Source organism: Carya illinoinensis, chromosome 14, assembly GCF_018687715.1.
Source record: "Carya illinoinensis cultivar Pawnee chromosome 14, C.illinoinensisPawnee_v1, whole genome shotgun sequence".
Taxonomy (NCBI): domain Eukaryota; kingdom Viridiplantae; phylum Streptophyta; class Magnoliopsida; order Fagales; family Juglandaceae; genus Carya; species Carya illinoinensis.
Window position 1 is genome coordinate 12,492,507 of NC_056765.1, and position 24,307 is coordinate 12,516,813.

The window sequence follows — 24,307 nt, forward strand, 5'->3', positions numbered from 1 at the left end:
CGTGAGCATGTAGGACAAACCTATGCAAGTCAATGTAGAGATTTTCATAACCCCTAACAAATTTCAAGGACGGAATTTTTATGAGGAGAAATGCAATAACCCAGCTCTTGTTAAGACCCAAGCCCGAAGTTTAAGCCTAGGCCCAAGCCCTATGAAACCCTATTATTTACTTCTTTTTTCATTTTTCCCATAGATACCTCCTACACAGCCCCCACACATCCCAACTCTCCCTCCAAATGTGTTGCCAGGCCGACCCTTGCCACCTCTACCTTTCCCATCACTAATTTGCAATGCCAAGCCATGCTAACTGATTGTGGCAACCGATAAGGGTAACAGGAGCTAGCATGCTATCTCATGCCACCACCAAGAGCATCGTGAACTTCAATAGACAACACTACCACGCCCTTGAATTTAACTAATTGTCACTCTGAGATTTGGTAAGGTACTCTCAAGCATTGTCCTTGAAACTATAGTTAAATTCGTGGCTCTTGTAATTGTGCCTATTGGAAGTTTGGGTTGTCCTTGTTTTGTATGTTGTTTGTTGGGATTTGTGGTTAAAAAAAAAAATAATCGGTTGACATTTGGAGGGTCCCGTGCTTATGATGTTGTGGTTGGAGAAGGGAATTAATGTTAAAAAAAAAGGGTGAGTTGGTGTTCTAATGTGTTGGCAGTATGGTTATAGATCGTGACATGTGTTGTGGTGAGTTTTAAGCAAATGCAAAGAGGTTGGGTTAATCTATTGGTGGAGTAGTGTGTGAATGTTGTACTCAAGCCCCTACAAACCCAAATCACTAGGATGGACTATTGGTTTATAGGCTATTTATGGGCTCACTTTGAGCTTTAGTTTCAGGTTAAATAATTTTGTTCATTGGTTGGTTTTGTACGAGTACAAGTTATTAATATGTTAATGATACCCTTATCGATCAGCTTGCGATTATGCTACGGTTTGGTTTCTAGCCTTAGATAATACTCTATAAAAGTTAGGTAAGCAGTTCTCATGCTAGACTTTGCTTGAATATGGCTGAGATTGATTTTGTGAAAACCTGCATATTTTGCTAAGAAAACAGCCTTGGTTATTTTCTACACTAGTTTCTATTATGAACTTTGAAATCTAACATTTTATCATGACTGGTGCAGACATGAGCAATTTTTGTATTATGTTTCTCTACTACATAAAATGTGAATATGAAGTCTGAAATATTTATATGCTCAATACTTTGTTATGATATGATATTTATCTAGAAAACCCTAAGGCATAAGATTCTATTATACTTTGGTTATGGCCTTGCCACATGTTATAGTAATGGTCTCTAGCCTTGCCATGGGTAATAGAAGTGGCATCCAACCCTTCCACAGGTTATATTGGTGACCTCTATTTTGAGTGCAATCACTTGGGTGACATGGTAATTTATGTTCTGTTTGGCTATCCATAGAATGCACAACCCTACCACGGGTGTAAACATTGCCTTTGTTTTGAGTGCATCACATAGATGACAAAAGAGTGATTTATGTCTTACTTGGCTAACCCTAGATTTGCACAACCCTACCATGGGGGTAAACATGGCCAATGTTCTTGTTTTTACGTTGTTCAATAAGCTTGTGCCTAAGGTCTTTTGCATATGCTATTATTATAATGAAATGCTTTTGATGGTACCATTGTTGTGTTTCTTGAGAGTTGTATGTTTCTGCATTTTGTAATTAGCTTATGTTTACGTAGTGGTATAGGTTCATTACTTATTAAAGAGTTGATAAATCACCCAATTATATTCATTATTTTTCAGATGACTTTGAGATTTCAGCTAGGGACCAAGATTAAGAAGGACATGTGAGATTAGTTTAGTATAAATGAATAAGTACCAAAGTGTACAAGGGATTAGTGGAGAGACTTATTAGAAAATTTTTATTTTCTTGTAATATTTTAAAATATTGATGACTTTTATTGAAACTTTGGGGATATTCTTTATTACCTAGGTTGAAGGAATTCTTGGTTGTCTTTGTCAAGGAATTTATACTTTGATTAAAGAAGTTTTAAGTGTTATAGAGTTACTTTATGTGTTATTTAGAGTTGTATCTATATTGTTGGAATGTGATCTCTAGATGACAGGAACTAACTTCCTAACCCTCTAGGTACGAGGTATTACAATTATACTATAGTATTACATGTTATTAAATTATTATACTAGACTTATTTCTATATTAGTGTCTTAACTTATTTCTAACTTACCTCCATACTAGACAAATTTCTAGTGTCTAATTACATTTTATTATATTATAGTATTATGTGTTATTAACTTATTATTCTAGACTTGTTTTAAAACTAGTGTCTAAATTATTTCTATATTAGACTTATACAATAAGATGTTATTATATTACTGTTTAGCTTATTTCTATACTTGCTTATATTAGTTTACTTATAGTAGTAATACTAATGGTATAAGTAATAGTATTACACATAATGCTAATAGTAGTTTACTAATAGTAGTAATACTATGATGTTTACATATATTAAACTATTAGTTTACTTATATTATAGTATAAGTATATTACTTTAAAATAATCAACACATACTAGTATAGTATTGAACGTATTTATAAGTTGAGAAATGATATTTGTAGTCGTTGAGTACGTAAGCGCCACGCAATCCGTTTGAAAAAAATAAGTAAATATGAAACTCATATGAAAAAATTATTTTTTTAATAGTAAATCTCACTATTATTCAAAACGATTGCGTATTGTTTGCGCACTCCACGACTATATGTAACATTACTCATATAAGTTCTATACTTTTTGTATGAGTATACATGATCAATATATAACTAATACATATTTTATAACATATGTACAAATTGAAGTTAGATGATAAAATCGGAGTCGGAGCAAAGTCGCTCAGAACACAGACAGCAAAACTCAAATTTCGACGTTGCAGAGTATGGATTCAGAGTTGGATTTTCAAATTTTTGTAAAACCACATATTGAAGTTGGGCCTGCAAAATGAACATTCATAATCGTTTAAATTAATTCTAAACCGTGAATAAAAGTTTGGATATGATGGAAAGCAACGTGACAGTGTGGAGAGCTTCAATAAGACAACAGTAAAACACACGAATCATTACCTTAAATATATGGGAACTTGTATGATTTATATTCTTCAATATCAACCTTGTTGGAGCTGAGATGGAATTATCCCGGGTTTCTCTAAATGATACATCTTACAAAAATGAGACGGTAAAATTGTGATCAGCCATTACATTGAAAAAAATTTACAAATACAAGGAAAAAGGCTCAATTCCCAGCAAAATCCACATTTGCTTTTGTGTGTATAAAATTTTGTAAATCTACCTACTCGAGTAACCAAAATCAAGAAAAGCTACATCTAGTCCGAGCTCCGCTTTACAATATGGCATCTACAACCCCCTCCCCGAAAAATTGAAAAAAAAAAAAAAAAAAAAAATCTATCTCAAGTGAAAAAGAACAGAGAACACATATCTCTTGAAGGAAGGTAATCAGTGCAAGCAGAACCCTTTTATGCCAACATATTCAAGGCATACGAGCCAGGAATTGTAGTTGTATGTCAAAATCAGGTAGTGTTTGAGAAAAGCAGCACCAACTTCTGCCAGCCAAAATAAGATCAATGTCCAACCCGGGCAGCTTCTTTCTTCGAAGATGGTCCAGCCTCTTTTTCAGAACCTTTAAAGCAAAATGATATATAGGTGGATGAACTAGTCCTCATCCTCGGTTAAGGTGGCAAAAGAGAAAGGTCTGAACTTGTACCCATCACCGTGATAAAACTTGTTTTGAAATTCCACCCAATGAAGACGCAGGGCATGAAGAAAAGCACTGAGAGTTTCCATCATTAGTAGTATAAAGGCAGTAGCAAAGGCAAACATGGCTAGTCCCACTAGCCGGATGACGAGGTTGTCATACCTGTCATAACCATCCTCAACGGTAATCCCACTCATAAGAACAAAAACACCACCAGCGAGTACAATAGGTTATAACAGTTTATAACTGAGTTTTGAAAGTGTTAATTTGACAAAAGATGATATATTTACAAGTCGAAATCCATAAGAAAACACAGTATATTACTTTGAAACTGTTTGAAGAGATTGATCATCCAACAAGGAAAGGAAACCTCTATTATGGAAACCACATTAATCTAAAAGATATTTTCATATTTCATGTATGGTCAGTGAAGAACTGAGAGAATGAATCAACAACAAAATCATGTTATAGCTTAATGGTTCTAATTAATCTAAGGGAATTGAGGAGCACAATTAGGGACATAGCTGCGAAGTAAATGTGGAGAGGCAATGTAGATCTTTATTTAATGAGAAGGAACCCCAGATACCATGCAAACACAATATGTCTTTTACTCGGTTAAACTGCAGACCTATGTAACGCTCCCACATCACACTAATCAGGTAACATCAGCTTTTTATTGATGGGACATGGGCCCTAGAAATCCTTTGCACCCAAGGGCTTGATCCTTAGACTTGGGGGAGCATACTCCCAAAACCAAGGCATTTAGGATTAGAGAGTTAGGGCATGTTTGGATACTGAGACTTCTCAAAATTTCAATTTCACTGAAACACAAACACTTTTCAATTTCAAAACTTCAACTTTTCATCTCATCATTACCTAGTCATTATTCAAATACAAAAATCAGTATAACTTGTACAAACTTCAAAACAAAAATAATATTAAAAAGTTATGTTCAAACAAATTTTTAACTTTATAATATTATGTTTCAAAATTTTGTGAATAATAGTGAAATGGTTTGAGTGAAAATGTTTTATTCAACTTTATAATATTTTTATTCAACTCTTTCTATCTCCTTTCCCAAAACCCAATAAAACATCTTCACTCAAACCATTTCATTATTATTCACAAAATTTTGAGACCAAGTGTCCAAACATGCCCCTAATGTAGACCTAAAGCCTCCTTAGCCAAGTATTGGCATATTTTTTTATTGGCACCGAATGTCCAAGAACAAAGCACCGACTAATCCCAGGAGTACACGTGCAGCAAGTATTGGCATATATAAGATCATTTCTTTTTTTTAAATTAATTTAAATGCCCCATGCTCCCAAATCTTAGGTGGATTTTCAGCCTTGCATTACGGCCCTTCCCCCCAACCCTGAGATTCCCACAAGGCAAAGAGGATAGTGCGTCATGCAACATTTATAAAATTAAAACTCACCCCCAGGCAAGCAGGAGGACTTTCTCATAGAAAACGGTTGACAATTCTGAGTGTGCTAAGCTGTAATAGAGCAATAGATATCAATTAGGCAATTCAGTTCATATGGAAGAAAGAAAACAATTGCGAGGAAAATTGTGGCTGAACCTTAAAGCCCAAAGTCGAAGATAGGATGCTGTATTTGACACAGCACCCAGAACGAACTCTATGGAGTGTATCATTTGGTGCACAAAGACCTCACTAAAATTAAAGTCCTCATCATAATGCCTTGCAGAATCAGGTTCCACCTCAAGATCCGTCTCAGAGGTAGCAAGTATTCCATAGGTCCGACCTTGAAATCTCTGGCAATATCATGAAGAAAGATCAAGTTTCTACTCTTCCAAGCCCCTAATGTAATTCCCCCCTCAATTACAGCTATTGTACAGACATAAACGAGTAAAATACTAGATTGAAATAGATTTTAGGTCCACAAATCAGGAAAGTATCATAAAGATTGAATTTGACAACTTATAAATAGTGGAGACATGCCAACATATTTCACAAATGAACTCACAGCTTTTCTAGCGCTCAAGGATGCTTAATAGGTGAAATTAATATGACATAGAAGAAAATTTCATACACTTTTTACTCTCCTGATAAAGTTATCAGAGGTGTCCAAAAATACATATTTTCCTTCTTTTTTACTGATAGTTCCTTTAAGTTCATATTTTCCATATAGACAATGACTACACATATACAAGGATTCACAGGTTGATGAATATAAGGCAGGCTATTGGAAACCCCCATTCACCACTAATCCTATTTGTCTATCTGGAACTGCACCTGAGATTCCCACTCCCTTTTGAAGCTAGAGTTATGCTTAAATCTAGTGTAAAACAAGTCATTCCTGTGGCTCCTCAAAAGTTTACGGGTTCACATATTGCCATTATATAAAAGATCCACTCTCATACTTTCATGGACTACATTGAATCAAGCAAAGAGGAATTCCAAACCCCAAATAGAGAGTTCTAACTTCTATGGCATATTAATTAATGGTGGGTATCTAATCAAAAAGTGGGAGAAGAAATGGACCCAGTAGTTAAAAGATTTTTTTGTAATAAGTAAACAAAAACCTTATTGATGAAGGATGATTAGGCCTAGCCCAAGTACACAGAACGTATACAATAATACAAGAGAAGGCACCTAGCCAGAAGTTGAAAGATGTAAGAACAACTTTTACATCATAGAAATTAGCTCAATCATCATGACTTCTCTGTAAAGTCTATGACAAAGAGTTCCTGGTTGCTTGATAATAGCATATTCATACCATGCTGGGTGCACACGAGGAGTATGATATGATTATCTAATCCAAAAGTGGGTGTAGAGATAGGCCCAATAGTTGAGGGATGTAAAAACAACTTCTTTTAGATCAAAGGAATTTCATTACCATTCACTTATAAAAATAAAAAAAATAAAAAAGGAAGGAATTTCATAACCATTCATACACACATATTTTTGACTACTAAGAAATGCTCATAAGAGCAATTTTAACAAGAGCCAGCCTACTACACATGATAGAAATTTTAATGTAATGTATTCAGTTTACATATAAAAAATGCATTCAGTTTACCATTGGAATGATCCGGTTACAATAAGAAAAAACAGGTTGAAAACATCCACCATTAGAAGGAAACAAGAGAAATCTTTTAGGAAAGCAGAATAATGAATCAATAATTTTTATACTATGTAGTTCTAGATGTCAAAAGCAACAATCAAATTACTTCAAGTGAAGGGTGAAGGCTAATTTTTTGAGCAGAAAATAGATTGAAGGCAAGTAGAAAATTATAGCACCTCTGTATGAAGCCTCTTCAAAATAAAAGGTTTTGGAAAAAGCATCCATGGAACTGCGATCATAGCCAAAAGCAACAATATTATCTGCAAAAGTTTAGATTAATTACCATATAGAAAAATAGAAAAATCATCAAGTACAGAGTTACGAAATGGTGGAGATCATGCCTGTAGAGGTCTTTGGCCCCAAAATAACTGATTCTCACCAAGATCCTCAGTGGGACTCAGAAACATGTAAATCATTACATGATAGAGGTCTGCCTGAGAACCAGTGCACCACTTTATGATGATAAGAAGTGAAAGATAACCGAAAAGGCTGTTAAGAAATATGATCTGTGGCACAAACTGGTACCTATCAACAAGATGAAAAATAAGTTCGACACGAGAGAGAGAGAGAGAGAGAGAGAGAGAGAGAGAGAGAGAGAGAGAGAGAGAGAGAGAGAGAGAGAGAGAGATGCAGACCTTATATCCAGCGAACTGCCAAAAAAGCGAGCGTTGAAGTAACTTAATATGATTCCCATGTTCATCTGGGCCACACCCAACAAAATAGACATCTTCATTTTCAGAGAATTCAAAAAAGGCAGCTCTGAACGACTTCCACGCCAACTGGGATCCACACCAAATGCATATGGATCTTGGTATTTAACTAAGCCAGTGGTTTTTGCTTCACTGGTCACAAACAAAAATGAAAACAAAATCAGACAGCTGCATAACACTTCTGCTTGGAAGACATTCTGAACATCTACACTCACTGCATAAAAGAGCTGACTTGCATAAACTCGAGAGGCAGGTACCAAAAAATAAAGATAATGCAAAAGAATGCATAAGATGCCTAATAATTGAGAATAACTTTTCAAAATAGACCATAAATATGAGGAAATTGAATGATAAACAAATATGAAAAGCATTAAATCTTGATTTTTTATTAAATTAATGGTCCCTGAGAAGCTATCAAACTTAAACTACGGTCATTTCCCAGTACTGAACGTAATGGTACTTGAAAAGCCCTGTAGAAGATTAAACTACACTGCAGTTGACAATTCATAGCATTGAACCAAGAGACATCAGAAAAAAATTCAGATCCCGCATGTAAAAGAACCAACAAAATATCTAATGAAAATTCAGACTTGCTCTCAACACAAATCTCTCAGAAATAGAGGAAAGATGGCTATAAAATTAGAGACAGCGTGTTAATGAAACTGACAGAGCACCACCTGGTTATTTGGCATTGAAGTCAATATCAATAGATCCCACAGTACGACGGTTAACACACCCTGTACTAAGCTAAACAAATTAACCACCACCATCACAACCACTTCCTTTAAAAATTGCCAGCCTTAAAAGATTTATCCACATACATTGGCCAGTTCCAGCTCATTAAGAACATATATCACTTACCAAAGTTGGCTCCTGCTTTACAAGCCAATATTTTACATTTTCTTTTCCTTTTCTTTTTTTTGTGGGGGGAGGGGGGAGAGGGTTGATGGTGGGTGGTGGGTGTTGGGTGAACGAGGGAAGAGGGAAGACTACAGTATTTCCAGACAATTAAACTCCACAAGAACAGAAACCAGGAAAAAAATCTACAAGCCGTATTTCTCACAAAATAAGATGCACAGCAACAATTAAAGAAACAATGGAAAATTCTTTTCTTCTTTTTTTTTTTTTATAAGTAAAATAAATAATACTAATGACCAAGAAATAATAAGAAAAAAAATGCTCTGTCGAGCTCGCTGGCGAGACATGTTTAATAAGTAAAAGAAATTTTACTATTACGTATCCACCTCTTCCCACATTTCCTCGTTCAGTTTGGCCAATGAGAATTTTGAGTTTTAAAATGAAAGTTTAAAATATTATATTTTAATATTATTATTATTTTGGGATTTGAACAAGTTAAATTGAAATTTGAAAAAATTGAATTGTTTATTATATTTTGTATGGGAATTTGGGAAAGTTGTAATAATGAGATGAGAATGTGGAGTTTGAGATGAGAATTCTTAGTGGCCAAACCGAAGCAACCGCTATCCCGTAGTCCACAATGGCAAATTACTACTATAGTGATTGGCACAGCCTTGCAGCAGGTATGCCATGTTCCCAACATAAGAAGTTTTCACGAACTTTTTTTTATTTGATAAGTAGAAGTTTTCACAAACTTTGACATTACTTCAGACTGAATAACAGGTATCATGATGGCAAACAGCACAATCATACTAACCCTGCCAAAAAAAATTGTTCTAGCTACCTTCCTACTCCTCGCAGTGAGTCTTAGGACCTAGAGGGTCCCCTTTGTCAACAGCTTAAAGAGCTTAGAACCCACAGAAAATCAAACATAGAACCCATGCCAACAACGGAACTTGGAGAATCCTAAATGATTAAAATACAAGTAGGAACATTTTATCCTTGAGATCCCAGTGGGAACATGCGACAGAGATAGGGTGGGGTCTTACATGGCATGGTAGGATTGGCCACTCTTTGAACATGAGAGAGAGAGAGAGAGAGAGAGAGAGCTAACCAAAACTAAAAATGAGAGATTTTGCCCAAGATTGATCCAATTAAAAAATTTCAACTAACCAAAACTAAAAATGAGAGATTTTGCCCAAGATTGATCTAATTAAAAAATTTCAACATAGATTCTGTAGAATTATAGGGAGATTTAATTTGATGATCTGTCAGCAATGTTAGGGGCTAAGATTGAGGAGATCTACAGCTGACAGATCATGTTTTCTTATCCCATGATTTTAGGGGATTTGGTAGTCCGTTACCAAATCCGTAGATATGAGTTTCCGTTTTTATAGCTTTTTGTCTTAGGTAGTTTTGATTCTTTCCTAGGTAAGTTGTAAATATCCCTAAAATAGATGAGTATTATCATCTATATATAGAGGGGAATGCAATCATTATTCGATATATTGGAATATTGAGTTTTTCCTTCCAAATCGATATGGTATCAGAGCATTCTTTGAACCATAATTCCCTCATATGACCAAATACGGGAAACGTGATTCAACTACTACCGTTTCCCAAATCACCTCCAATCAGGAAGCCATGGCTTCCAGCAACGGTAGTGCAGATAGTAACCTCATGCCCATTACAGGACACAAACTGAATGGGAACAACTATCTCTAATGGTCCCATTCCGTAATGATGTTCATATGCGAAAAGGGCAAAGACGATTATCTCAGAACTTCAACACACTCAATCGCTACTGGCAGCAGCTGGACTTGTTCAAGGAGCACAATTGGAGCTGTCCGGATGATGGAATCAGGTATAGACAGATTATTGAACGGAAAAGAATATACAAATTTCTGATTGGATTAAATAAGAATCTCGATGAAGTACGAGAAAGAATCTTAGGATCCAAACCACTACTAAATATCTGGGAAGCATTTTCAGAAGTTCGGAGAGAGGAAAGTCGAAAGAAGATCATGATGGGCTCTCAAGATTCTGTCACAAATCCTAAGAGCTCAGCCCTTGCAGTTAGAGGAAATCCATCCAACAACAATGATCACAAACCAAAGAAAGGGCGACTATGGTGTGATCATTGCCGACATCCTGGTCACACCAAGGACACCTGCTGAAAGATTCACGGCAAACTTGCAAACTGGAAGCCTTCCCGGTTTGCCAATGACAAAGAAGGACGGGGCAACCTCATCTCCATGGATGAAAAACCATCACCCGAACCCACTCCCTTCAGCAAAGAATAGATAGAAGTCTGATAGAAATTGTTCAGCCAATCCTTACCTGCACCTACCTCCACTGTGGTTGGTACCAGTTCCTTGGCACAAAAAGGTAATTTTTTGAGTGCTCTAAATGTTAAAAAGGAGAAGCTAAGTCTATGGACTATAGACCCAGGAGCATCTGATCATATGACTGGAGATGAGAAGCTTTTTTCCACTTACAATCCATGCTATAAAAATTTAACTATGAGAATAGCCGATGGTTTACTCTCAAAGGTGGTTGGTACAGGTTCTGTTAGAGTTTCAAAGAACGTCACTCTTGATTAAGTTCTCCTTGTGCCAAAATTAAATTGCAATTTACTGTCCATTAGTAAACTCACTCGGGATATCAACTGTGTTACTAAATTTGGCTCCAATCTGTGTGAATTTCAGGTCTTGGACTCGGCGAAGACAATTGGCAGTGCTAAGATGTGTTCGGGGCTCTATCTTCTAGAGGTTAATGATCCTCCTCAAGGAACAACTCACCAATCCGATTGTTCAGTGTCCAATAGTCCTATTTCTTTGTCTGTGAGTCGGTCTACTAATGATAGTGCAATTATGTTGTGGAACTATAGGTTAGGTCATCCAAATTTCTTGTATCTTGAGAAGTTGTTTCCTTCATTATTCCATAATAAAAATCCAAATAAGTTTCAATGTGACGTCTATCAATTTTCTAAACATATTCGTAATTCTTATCCTAACCGATCCTACAAAGCATCTCAACCTTTTTCCATGATTCATAGTGATGTATGGGGTCCTTCTAGGATAAAAAAAGTTACTGGTTCTCGCTAGTTCATTTCATTTATTGATGATTACACTAGACTCACATGGGTATTCCTCATGAAAGAAAAATCAGAGACAAACTAGATTTTCAAAACCTTCAACACCATGATCCAAACACAATTCCAAGAAAAAATCCAAATTCTGAAAACTGACAATGCCAAAGAGTATTTCAACTCCATTCTTAATGATTATCTCGAGTCATGGTATAGTTCACCAAAATTCTTGTGTCAACACTCCCCAGCAAAATGGTATTGCCGAAAGAAAAAACTGGCATCTTCTTGATGTTGCTCGCTCCCTAATGTTCTCTACCCATGTACCAAAATTTTTCTAGGGTGAAGCCATCCTCACTGCCGCATATCTCATAAATAGGATGCCATCTCATATTCTCAACTTCCAGACTCCCTGTCAAATTCTTCTTGAGTCCTTTCCCAATACTCGTCTCATCTCCACCATCCCATTCAAAGTTTTCGGGTGCTCAGCTTTTGTCCATGTCCATCAACAACACAGGGACAAACTTGATCCTAGAGCTCTTAAATGTATTTTCCTTGGGTACTCTCCAACTCAAAAAAGATATAAGTGCCACTCACCCGTCACTAAATAGTTCTATCACTCCATGGATGTCACCTTCTTTGAGCAACAACCTTATTTCCCCAAATCTGATATTCAGGGGGAGACTAATTTTATCCAGGAATACCAGCTTTGGGATATTGAAGAATCATCTCATTTCTCTCCTAATTCTGACCAACCCTGCCCATCACTAAATCATGAATCCGCTCCTCCTCAAAATCTCTTTTCCTTGAATCTCCTTACTTCCTAGAATCTCCTTCTCAAGATCAAACCAATAATCCATCTCAAAATCTAGACACTATTCAATCAACAAAGAATGATGAGTTAATTACCCACTCAAGGAGGAGAAAGAACCAAAAGGAGATGGAACAACAAGCATCTCTTGAGCAAACCCAAGAGTCTGACCCAAGTCCTAGATCAAGTGAAGATCCATTAGGTAACTATAATCCTGAAACTAATGATGATAGTGACTTTCCTATTGCTATGAGAAAAGGTGTAAGATCATGCACAAAACACCCTATATACACATTTGTGTCATATGAAGGACTGTCACCAAAGTTCAAAGCATTTGTTGCCAACCTCGACAACATCCAGGTTCCTAATAACATACAAGAAGCTCGGCTTGCCTGAGTGGAAATCAGCAGTGTTTGAAGAAATTCATGCACTTAAAAAAAATGGAACCTGGGAAATCTCAGAATTACCAGCCGGAAAACGCCTAGTAGGCTGCAAATGGATCTTCATAGTCAAATATAATGAAGATGGGAGTGTTAATCGATTCAAGACACAGCTGGTTGCAAAGGGATTCACCCAATCATACGGAATCGACTATGAGGAGACATTTGCCCCTATAGCCAAGTTAAACACAATTCGGGTTCTACTATCTTTGGCTGCAAACCTTGACTGGCCTCTCCGCCAACTAGATGTCAAGAATGCCTTCCTAAATAGGGACCTAGCTAAAGAAGTTTACATGGAAATTCCTCCAGGATTTGAGACACAAACTACATGCAACAAAATTTGTAAACTTAGGAGATCTCTATATGGGCACAAGCAATCTCCAAGAGCCTAGTTTGAAAGATTCACAAAGGTAGTTAAGAAACATGGCTACTCTCAATGTCAGACTGACCATACTCTATTTGTTAAACACTCTCCTGCAGGAAAGCTTGCTGTCCTCATTGTATATGTGGACGACATAATTCTAACAGGAGATTATGAAGAGGAAATCTGCGCCATCAAAAGTTTTCTAACTGTAGAATTTGAGATCAAGGACCTTGGGAATCTCAAATACTCCCTAGGCATGGAGATTGCAAGGTCAAGAAAAGGAATCTTTGTCTCACAAAGAAAATATGTCCTAGATCTCTTAAAAGAGACTAGAATGCTCGGGTGTAAGCCGGCAGATATTCCTATGGATCCAACAACCAAACTAGGAGCTAAGGAAAATTGTGCACCCGTGGATAAAGAGAGATACCAAAGATTAGTGTGTAAACTAATATACCTATCTCACACACGACCAGATATTGATTCTTCTGTCAGCATGGTCAGTCAATTCATGAATAATCCAAATGAAGAACACATGAAGGCTATGTATAGAATCCTGAGATACCTGAAACTAACACCAAGTAAAGGATTATTTTTTGAGAAGAACAGATATTGAAGTGTTTAGCGATGCAGATTGGGCAGGATCAGTACAAGACCGAAGATCAACTTCAGGGTACTGCACATGTGTGGGGTAATCTGGTCACTTGGAGAAGTAAGAAGCAATCAGTGGTGCAAGGAGCAGTGCAGAAGCTGAATTCCGGGCAATGGCACACGACATTTGTAAGGGAATATGGTTAAGAATGGTGCTAAAGGAATTAAAGATTTCAGATGAAGAACCTATGAAAATGTTCTGTGATAATCAGTTAGCAATCAGCATTGCCAAAAATCCAGTACATCATGATAGAACAAAACGTGGAAATTGATCAACATTTCAAAAAGGAGAAGATAGAGGAAGGAATAATCAAGATGTTGTACGTGCCTACATGCCTTCAAACAGCTGACATTCTTACCAAGGCTCTACCGAGAAAGGTGTTTGATGATCTGAGTTCCAAGCTGGGGTTAATAAATATTTACCGCCCAGCTTGAGGGGGAGTGTAGAATTATAGGGAGATTTAATTTGATGATCTGTCAGCAATGTTAGGGGTTAAGATTGAGGAGATCTACAGCTAACAGATCATGATTTCTTATCCCATGATTTTAGGGGATTTGGTAGTCTATTACCAAATCCGTAGATATGAGTTTCCGTTTTTATAGCTTTCTGTTTTAGGTAGTTTTGATTCTTTCCCCGGTAAGTTGTAAATATCCCTAAAATAGATGAGTATTATCATCTATATATAGAGGGGAATGTAATCATTATTCGATATATTGGAATATTGAGTTTTTCCTTCCAAATCGATAGATTCCATTTAAGAAGTTAAACGCTTAGGCAGGATGCAAATGATAAAATGCTTTAGAAAATATAGGTTTAATGTGATACCCCATTTTGTAACACCCCAGTGGAAGGCCCAACCCACATGGCCTTAAGATTGTGATACCCCGATATGATAAGATTAAGCGTAGGTGGTGTATGGGATTCCACATTGCTTGGGAATGAGAAGTTCTTGCTCTTTATAAGGTTCCAATGAGGGTCCAATTGTATTATTGACTAGTCCTTTTGGAGTATAAGCCATGTGGGTTGGGCCTTCCATTGGGGTGTTACATTTAAGAACAAGAATATTAACAACCAACACCCAGAATGTCGATTTATTCAGATATTTGAGAGAGATAGATACACATACCTGCATGTGGTATCTCGGCATTTATAAGCAGACAGACCAAAAATGTGATAAGGTACAGAGAAGAATTCGTTGTATATCAACCCACAGTAAATGGAAAATAGCGACATCAAAAGAAGTACATAGCGCCCACCATATAGCATCTCCATAAAGCTACCAAGTTTCTGCATGAAGCATGCATGAAATTAGGAAATGATATTCACGTGGTTAACACGTAAATTTCCTAGCTCAAATACACTCAGTTTTCTTATAGCAAATTTTCATATCCTTAAAATATTAGGACCATGGATATTTCATGTATTTGAGTATGAAAAATCACCGTCAACATCATTCATTGAGGAAAAGGTTTAGCAGCATTAAATTTTTTTAGTATCATTAATTTTCTAGTGTTTCTCTCAGAAAAGTGATATCATTCATCAGAGTGGGAGAGGATTAATAGTTTTCCAGTAATACAAATCTCCAGAACAGCATTCCCCTTGCTGCTACTGTAGCTGTGGTTCTTAAGTTATTTTTGAGGATGAGGAATCACGGAGACCATGCAAATGCAACATGTCTTTTACCCGGTCAAACCCCAGATCTGTGTAATGCACCCACATCACATGGATCAGGTAAATCATTGACCTTTACACTGATTGGATGTGGCCACTAGAAATTGTTTGCACCCAAGCATTCGAACCTTAGACTTGGGAGGAGCACACCCCAAGACCATGGCCCTAGCAACTTGACCAACCCCTAGGGAACCGATTCTAAGTTATTAATACCCACATGGGAAACATGTTCCTTTTATTAAATCAACTCTAACCAAATGGAGCAGAACAATACCAGTGGCAGCACCATAGATGTGCAGATCAGTGCTGATGATGGACTTTGTGGTGGCTATGCCTATCACAGTTGAGCTTGCAGCATATTTTAACATAAGTATGACTACTGAATCATAATATGACCTGTTGTATTTTAATCAGCCTCTAATATTCCTAAAACTCTAGAGAGATTCAAAAAATGAAGGAACCTTGAATAAGTTTTCCTTTCACAGAAGGACATAATTTATAATACTACACATATGGTTCCTTCTCAAAGAGTACCTTCTGTTTAAACTCATGAAAGAACATACCTGTGTACCAAGCTTGCTTTCACGAGCTATAAGAACTAAAGCTCCCAACAGTAAGCATATTCCGTGACCCCAATCCCCAAACATCACAGCAAAAAGAAATGGAAATGTAATGACAGTGTAAACTGACGGATTTGATTCCTGATATCTTGCAACACTGTCAAACAAATCATTTCATTAGGTCTAGACCAAAAAGAAAAAGAACTGTCCAGTATAAATTTTAGTAGCTAAATTCAGGCCTTCCCTCATTGATAAGTATAATTTTTTACTCACCCATATGCATCCACAATTTCCTGAAATGCATTTGTAAATTTGTTGGTTCTGAAATATGTAGGAGGTGATTCTGCAGCATCCATCACATGATATATTATGCCTACTTGTGAATTGCTATCAAATGTTGCACGTTGGAGTGCAGCCTGAAGCTGTTGAATCATTTTTTTTTTTTTTCCAAAAAATAAAATAACAATAATTAAGCTTGCAAGACTGTCAACAAGTCAAAAAAAAATTTTTAAGTAGCTGGGAAGCATATATTTAACCAAAAATAGAAATCAATATCATGAGAAGTCAAAGCAAGTTACCTGAGCTTTTGCAAATATGGGGCACCATCCCTCTCCAACAAGACATTTTTTTGTAACATCAAAATTTAGCATACTCAGAGTATCATATACAGCTTTCTCCCTTCTTACCTGGGAAAGTATGGGAAGCGCCAAATAGTCACTGGCACGGCAATAATGCTAAATCATACTCATGCAGTCATCACATATCAGTTCACATGTTCAACGGGATCACTACTGAGAGCAAACATGACATAAATGGTTTGCAGGATTACATATTTTTCAGAAAGTTTCTGAAATCTTTGTGAAAAAGTTTGAGATAGGTTCTTTGCAGGGCTTTTTGAAAGTGATGGGTCATCAAAAATATGTTAGGATTGAGAAAGTTTTTTAATAGGTTTTGAATTGGGTTTGAAGCAAGTGGGGCCCATTGAAAATATGGTTGAGAAGAACAATTTTGTCATTTTTTTTTTTGTCTGAAAGCTGTTTTGGTTTGCGTTTCTGTCACAAAAAATGAGGGAGATGATTAGATTAAAAGTATTTTGAGACTTTTTGTGTTAAAATATGTTTAGGTTGAAAGTAAAACACAATAAGGAAATTAGGATAAAAATTCTAAAAATCTTCAAGGACGATTTTGAATACAAATGTAGCTAAAGGCTTGGAAGCTTACCATGCTTATCCATTTCACCAGGTGGACACCTATAGAAGCAAGGGCCTTATTTCTGTGACGGATCCCAGCATCCAAAGTTACCTCCAATTCATCAAGGCGTGATGAAACCTGAAACAAAACACTCAAAACTTTTAGCCAAACTAATATACCCGATACAACAGTAGTAAAAAATTACCAATATAAGTAACATTAGATGATAATTAAGGCAAGAGGAAAGTCGAGTTCCACTGAAATAAATAACTCCAAAAACAATCCTGAATAATGTCATTTGATAAAAACTTGAGGGTCTGAATATTTTGACAGAATAAAGAGCAAATCATTTACAAAATTACTCAATTAAAACTGACACTGAATAAGAAGACTTCCTTGATGAAGAAACAGCAAGAATGTCACTATGAGTTTCCAACTTTTTCCGAAGATTTGGCTATCTATAGAGTGAACAAGATCAGACTACTTACTTCTCTAGTTATTTGCCTCTGCTTGGTTATGTCCTCAGGAACAGGGTAGAAACTTGCCCCAAATGCTTCGCAAATTTTAAGAATCTTTGATTTTGCTTGCTCTCCTGAAAAAAAGACTACAAATACTGTTTTCTCAACCTGCAAAGGTCAACTCAGAGGAATTAGAAGGGCTGCACAAGAAGACCCAATCACTTCTTTCCAAAAAAAACATAATAAACCAGGATGGTAAAACAGGGACATGGATAGAAAGATTCAAACACCAAGAATTTCAATTGCAGCTAACGGAATCAAGGGGAACAACAAACATCGAAGTAATCAACAGTAACGAGAAGGAAGAAAACCATTTCACTTGATATGGGATCCATGATCTCTTCATCAGCTGGTGCCTGATTGAAAAGCATATTTCCCCTCATAGCACGAAACAACATCCTTTCAAATCTAAGAACCTTGGATTTGGATATAATCCCACTAATAAACCTCAAGCCAGATTGGCCTGATATTCCAGGTCTCATCTCCTGTCAAAGGTATTAGGATAAATTCAACCATGGTAATAATTTCTACTCTACACAACATATCAAGCATTTTAAGGCCTAATGAACAAGTACCTGCTCAAGTAGGGATGCTGTGTCAACATAGTCATCATTTGAGTATACATTCTCATCTAATTCTCTTTCTGAAACTGCATGAGTACCACTTGATACAAGAAAGCTGCCTGCCTGAAATTGTCCAAACAAAATCTATATATGAGAAGGGATAGGGAAAAAACATTTGACATTAGATTTCAAATGTGAAATTCATATATTATGACTTCTCAAAAACAAAAACTGCTTTTCAGAATTGGAAAGGTTGCAAAAAAAAATATTAAAGAACCAGATGGAATATAGAAAGATCTTAAATTATAGTACTAGGACATAACCAGTAGAACAATGAAATTGAATGAAAACTAACGCCCTATATTAAGAAGAATATTCCAAAATTGGTGGTTGTTAAATATAAACTTCCTTAGTACTAGGGAATTGTTTTACTTTTGTCTTGAATAAGTGAAGTTGGGAAATATTATTGTTAAAATAATTAACATAATTTTAAAACTCAAACATCTATTTGTTTTACTTATGAAAAAATTAAGTAGAAATATAAGTAAAAAATGAGGTTGAACAGAGCCTGGCATGGACCACAATGGATAGGATCACCTAGCACATACCTACTACTCTGTCGATATATAAGTGGGGTGTGTGTGTATGGCCAATAAATTTACCTTTTGCAATACTATCTTGAACTCTAGGAGCTCATTATATGACTGCCGAAGTTTCTCACTATTAGCATTCATCTCAATTAACTCATTCTCATGCTCCGCAAGTTGTATCTGGAATCAGAGAAAGAACATATAATACACATGCATGGGGAGCATTCCTTACATTAGGTGGTACCCATTCAGTGCCTTCAAATTAGAGCTCCATGCTCAGGCTGAACCGAAAAAACTGAAGGCGAAGACTAGCAAGAATATAAATAAATAAAAAATTACAGTATAACAGGAACAATAATCAGAAAATAACCTCTAATTCTTCCAGCTCAACATCTGGTTGCGTAACTGGACGTACAGAAGATAGTAGACCAGCTTTACTAATCTGATCCTTAAAGAATCGTAGCTTTCTTGACATCTCTGCACACCGCTTCACCTTTGGAAAAGGTATCAAGTAGAGTTAAGATCATTCTCAAATATAAAAAACAACACGAAATAATATCAAGGTGGTTAATGACTTCAGCAAATTCACCACAATTACTTAGTTGCAGACATAAGTTCAAAAGGTACATATCCCAGAAAAAAGAGACATGAAGAAAAATTCACTGAAATCTCTTTGCAAAGGTACATTGAAGGATTTTAGCTTAGGTTGCATATGTATTTGGGGATTTAAATTCAAGGGACATGAAGAAAAACTTTTAGCATAACTAAATGATGAAATGAGCTTTTAGGATCTTCGTCCAACAAAAACATGTCTTATGAATTTGAAATAACACCTAACACCAAATCATTTCAAATACACAAACTTCACAAAAAAATTGCACTTTACATACTTTACCTGAGCCATTTAAAATTATAAAATTCAAATAATTTTCCATATATACTTTCATCCAACTGAACAATAATGGAAACATCAAGCAAAAATAAGGCTATAAAACCAAAGTCCGGCATTGAGATGCTTACACCTACTAGTTCACTAGAGTAACATCAACAAGAAGCATGTAAAAATTAGCACGCCGCTTGAGGTTTTGCCTATTCTTATGATCACTAAATTTTTGTTTACCGGGAAAAAAAAAAAAAAAAAAAAAAAACTAGCACACCTTCCAAAAATTCCATTCACTGAATTACCAATATGTCTGTTGTGGCACCCTCAACCCCCACGCGCGAGCTGGTGGACGTCATGACACTGGGATGATAACCACACAGATCACGCACCCCATCGTCAAGTGCTGGTGTGTGCGACATGCAATAAGTGTACAACAATAATAAACGTAGCAGAACGGAATAAATGGTAGTCAAGCTAAGTACCAGAAATTTAAAAACAAAAGCAATTATCCTCTAGGAGGTTATATAGTCATCCGGCGAAAAATATAAATAAAGCGATAATAAGTCCCATGACAAATAAAAATAACACAAGCTCCAGAAACCACTCCTTCGGCGGAGCCGGTCCCTCTAGCCCATACCCTCATTCTGCATCAAAGTCTATAGTTTCGAGAACCGTAGATGAGAGTACCACGGTGAGATTTCTCAATCTCAGCAAGTAATCAAACAAGCAACAACTAAGAGTTTAAAACACACACTTATACAACCAACATAATTAACGGTCATAGCAACAAAGAAAACAAAGAACATTTCCACCCCTTTTTCTAAAAAGGACATCTTTTAACAACACACGCCGAAAACCCCATCGGCCCAAACATAACCATTTATTACATGTACATCATGGTCTCCCCTCGGGACCATCCATACATCTTGACTCTTTTCGCCACATCATGGGTAATAACCGTGCATGTAATTTCATAACGAGTGATGCCCCACGGGTTATGCCAAGAGCGTTACCGTCTTGACCAACCCCACTGTCGCCCGATAACAGCCCAGGGGACATCACTTAGTTTATTACGCTCTCAAGTAACCAGAGAAGCTCCACCAAGATAATGTCTCATCTCGGCTTGGAGTTGTGATAGGCACGCACCCACATGTTATCACCAGAACACAAAAAAATAAATAAATAAATCGGTTTTCATTTCATAGCATTTGGCATAACACAGCACAGAAAAAAAAGTAGGCGATTAACAATAAATATGCATATGCATAACAAGTAGTATATTGGATGACATTGCAATACACACATCACACAATATCATAGCAATCAAAAAGTGCACAGTTTCACAAACCAACTACACGCGCAATCCCATCCTCCAATCCGGCCCATGGCCCAATTCCAACCACTACTATGAGTTCAATCCCAACTCTCCACCGGGCCCAAGGCCCTTTTCAACCCAACCAGACTGCATACAACTTTAGTGAATAAAATTACATTCTAAACTCAAGGGTCGAATTGGACAGTTACTCACCACACGGACGGGCAAATCTAGAAGATTGAGTGCTTGCTGGTCTATGGGGTCCCGTGATTGAACAAGTGTGCACGTCTCAAGGTGACACCAAAAGTGGCAGAGCAACGGCAGGGCAGCAACGGATCTAGGCGAGGCAAAGGGCTTTTGGTGGGTTCTTCACTTAGAGGACATCAGATCTGGTTTGCTAGTGGGCAGAAGAGAGGGTTTCTATAGTGCGGCACGGCGGAGCACGGCAAAACAGCGGCTGAGAAGGGCTATCACTTGCGGGTTGGGTAGAATCGAGGGGCACGGATGATAAGGAAGGGAAGTGGGGCACTCAGGGGTGGTTGTGCCTTGAACATGGCAGCGCTAGGGCGCAATCTCTCCTAAAGGCTGCCGGATGAAGATCAAAGGGTGGGGAAACGCTAGAGCTCTCGATTTTGAGAGGAAGAAAAGCCGATTGAGGGATGGTTTGAGGGATGAGGAGCAGGCCGAGGGGCTGCTCTCGGCATTCACAGCAACAACCACAATTGGGGGTGGCAGACGGCATGGGGTCTACAAGAGACCTACGAGTGGCACGCATCTAGCGGCCTCCAGAGGCGGTGAGCCATTTCCATGGCTAAATCCGACATTGGTTGCAGAGAGGAAGGGGGAGAAAAACAAATCGCAGGGCTCACAAGTTGGGGGTGTTGGGCAATGATGGAAGTGCTCGTAGTAGTGGTGGACGCGTGACACAGGCTGGCTGGCCGTGAGAGGCGGCGACGCAGGGGAGAGGGTTATGGGCTCAGTAGAGTGAAGAAGAAGAAGAGAGAAAGAAAAGAAAGAAAGAAGAAAAGAAAAGAAGATGAAAGGAAAAGAGGGGCAGCAGCCAGTGTTTTAAATTTCGTACCGTACCGGCCACTGGTCCGGTACAGAAATTTTATTTGGTTCGTACCGGTCCAAATACCGGCCTATACCGGCTGATATTTCAGCATGTACCGGCCTACATACCGGCCGATATTTCGGCCTTTACTTCTTCTTTTTTTCATTTTTTTCAAACTACAAACTCATTTTTTGATCTCCAATTCAAACCAGACTATTTATAATTTATATATATATATGTATTTATGTATAATTTATTCATATATCGACTATCTCGAAACGGTACACAAAACGGTACCGGTACCGAAATATTTCGTTCCAGTGCCTTGATCGGTACGGCATCCGGTACGGTATTCAAAACATTGGCAGCAACACCAATACGGTGCCGTTTAGGGCATAGGGGCTGGGCTCCCCTCATGCACACAGGCTGGGCCCACCAGAAAACACACACACAAAGCCACCAACACTAAGGGCCCAAACCGAAAAAGATCAAAACAAACAACAAAAATAAACTACACAACAACTTAGTAATAATAAAATAAAATAGTAAAACCCAATAATAAAAATAATTTGAAATAAAGGAGCCAATAAATAATAAAAGCACAAAAAAGGGATCTCACATCTGTACGAGACACTCATAACTGGTAGCATCAGATGTCTTTAGAAGATAATAATCATGCAACTGCTGATAAAATAATACATATGCAAATCAAATCATGTTCAATTCTTTTAATTCCCAAAAAAAATAAAGAAACTATTACTTCAGAAAAACTTTATAGTCAGCACGTAGATTACAGTAGTAGTTCTAATCAACTTTTCGATGAGTAGTAGTTGTAATGGATAACAAGAAGATACCTGATTAACAAACATTCGTTGGAAAGGGCTTTTGTCAGCATTTAACTGCCAAGAAAAAAAAAAAATACGAGAATGAGTACATGTGATTATTAATTACCTGATTAGAGCATCATTTCCTTTCAATATGACCCCGACCTTGATCCTAAAGGCCCAAAACTGTTAAGCTTTATAGGGAAGGAAACAAAATATTAAAAATTTGCTTTCAAATTTGCGTTTTCCAGTAGCCCACGAACATTGATTCTGATCAATGGATATTTTTTCTAACTTGGAGTTTAAGCGAAAAATGGAAACTAAGGAAAAAAAAATGGAAATATTTGATAGTCTTGTGGCAGAAGAGGAAAATTGCAATTCAATGTCGTAAGACTATCACGTAAGAAAGGCAACTTAAATCTAGTCAGGACTTATTCGAATTCAAGCGTCAGCAACTTTAGGAAACTCAAGGCCAGACTCTACACCCATATCACGCTTGTCAGCATTTACTCAATACTGGCCATTTCTTAAAGGAAATAAATTAAAAGAAAATCAGGAAAGAGAAGCAATTAAAAGTCCGGTTCTGCTGAATCTCCAAACCCGAACTGAACCCAAAAAGCAAAACCAACGTAAACCTCTAACACTCGAATTAAACATCATTCCATGCTTCCTCACATCTCTCAGAAACAGCAACAAAAATGCCAATGCGAAATATAGCAAAAGTCGGGATCGGAGTCAAAACTTACGTCTCGGAATTGCAGGAGACCGAGTTCTCCAAGGTAAGAGACGGCTCGGTGAGCGGACTCGACGGGGATGATGAGCTGGACAAAGCTCATCTTCTCGGAGCGCATCAGATCCATGGGCGGCAAGTTGTCCATGAACCTCTCCGTAATACAATTCCTCCGTCAAATTATTTTCCCAAGAACCTACCGGAAACTGCTTGTTGGCCTGAGGATCTGATTTCAGATCTGAAACTCTCTCTTTTTCTCTCCCTCTCTCGTCTCAGTGGGGAGTGTGCGCGCGCGGGGTCTCGTTCATTTGGGGAAGTTCTTCGGCTGGGTTTCAGTTTCCCTCTGCAATGCCAACTGCCATCACATTCGGAAAATATTTGCTTTCCTTTACAGTGCATATATGTCCGAGGGGAACGTGAATGCTACGGTTACGGAGTCTTACTACAAAAATAAAATATGATTTTGATAAATTTACTTTTCAATCTAATCTATTCTATCAAATCACTTTATTTTATGAATTTATTTTTATAAAATATTTTTATAATAAAAATATAAATAATATTATATACAGCCATGCAGAGCATAATTACCATATAATCCTTTTAAAAAATGTAGAATTTATTATTAAAAATTAAT

The 24,307-nt window shown here is 37.1% G+C and overlaps 1 protein-coding gene across 6 annotated transcripts; it reads right to left on the bottom strand.

Moving 5' to 3' along the window:
* Positions 1-3,218: 3,218 nt before the first annotated feature.
* LOC122294298 (V-type proton ATPase subunit a1-like) lies at positions 3,219-24,087 on the bottom strand. Of its 6 annotated transcripts, XM_043102917.1 has the most exons (19): positions 23,687-23,828; positions 22,971-23,015; positions 20,050-20,107; positions 19,235-19,357; positions 18,937-19,044; positions 18,287-18,397; positions 18,023-18,196; positions 17,682-17,819; positions 17,224-17,331; positions 16,581-16,688; positions 16,276-16,424; positions 16,006-16,159; positions 14,898-15,058; positions 7,487-7,693; positions 7,193-7,376; positions 7,028-7,111; positions 5,345-5,538; positions 5,201-5,260; positions 3,219-3,924 (listed from the first exon to the last, which is right to left on the bottom strand). In XM_043102917.1, exons 2-19 carry the CDS (start codon positions 23,009-23,011, stop codon positions 3,720-3,722), a joined length of 2,367 nt encoding a protein of 788 aa, XP_042958851.1. In that variant the 5' UTR covers positions 23,012-23,015; positions 23,687-23,828; the 3' UTR covers positions 3,219-3,719. The 6 variants fall into 6 exon arrangements, with proteins under 6 accessions (XP_042958851.1, XP_042958850.1, XP_042958852.1 ...); XM_043102916.1 differs by lacking the exon at positions 20,050-20,107 and having other exon boundaries at positions 23,687-24,086; XM_043102918.1 differs by lacking the exons at positions 18,937-19,044; positions 20,050-20,107 and having other exon boundaries at positions 23,687-24,087.
* Between the last annotated feature and the right edge of the window lie 220 nt (positions 24,088-24,307).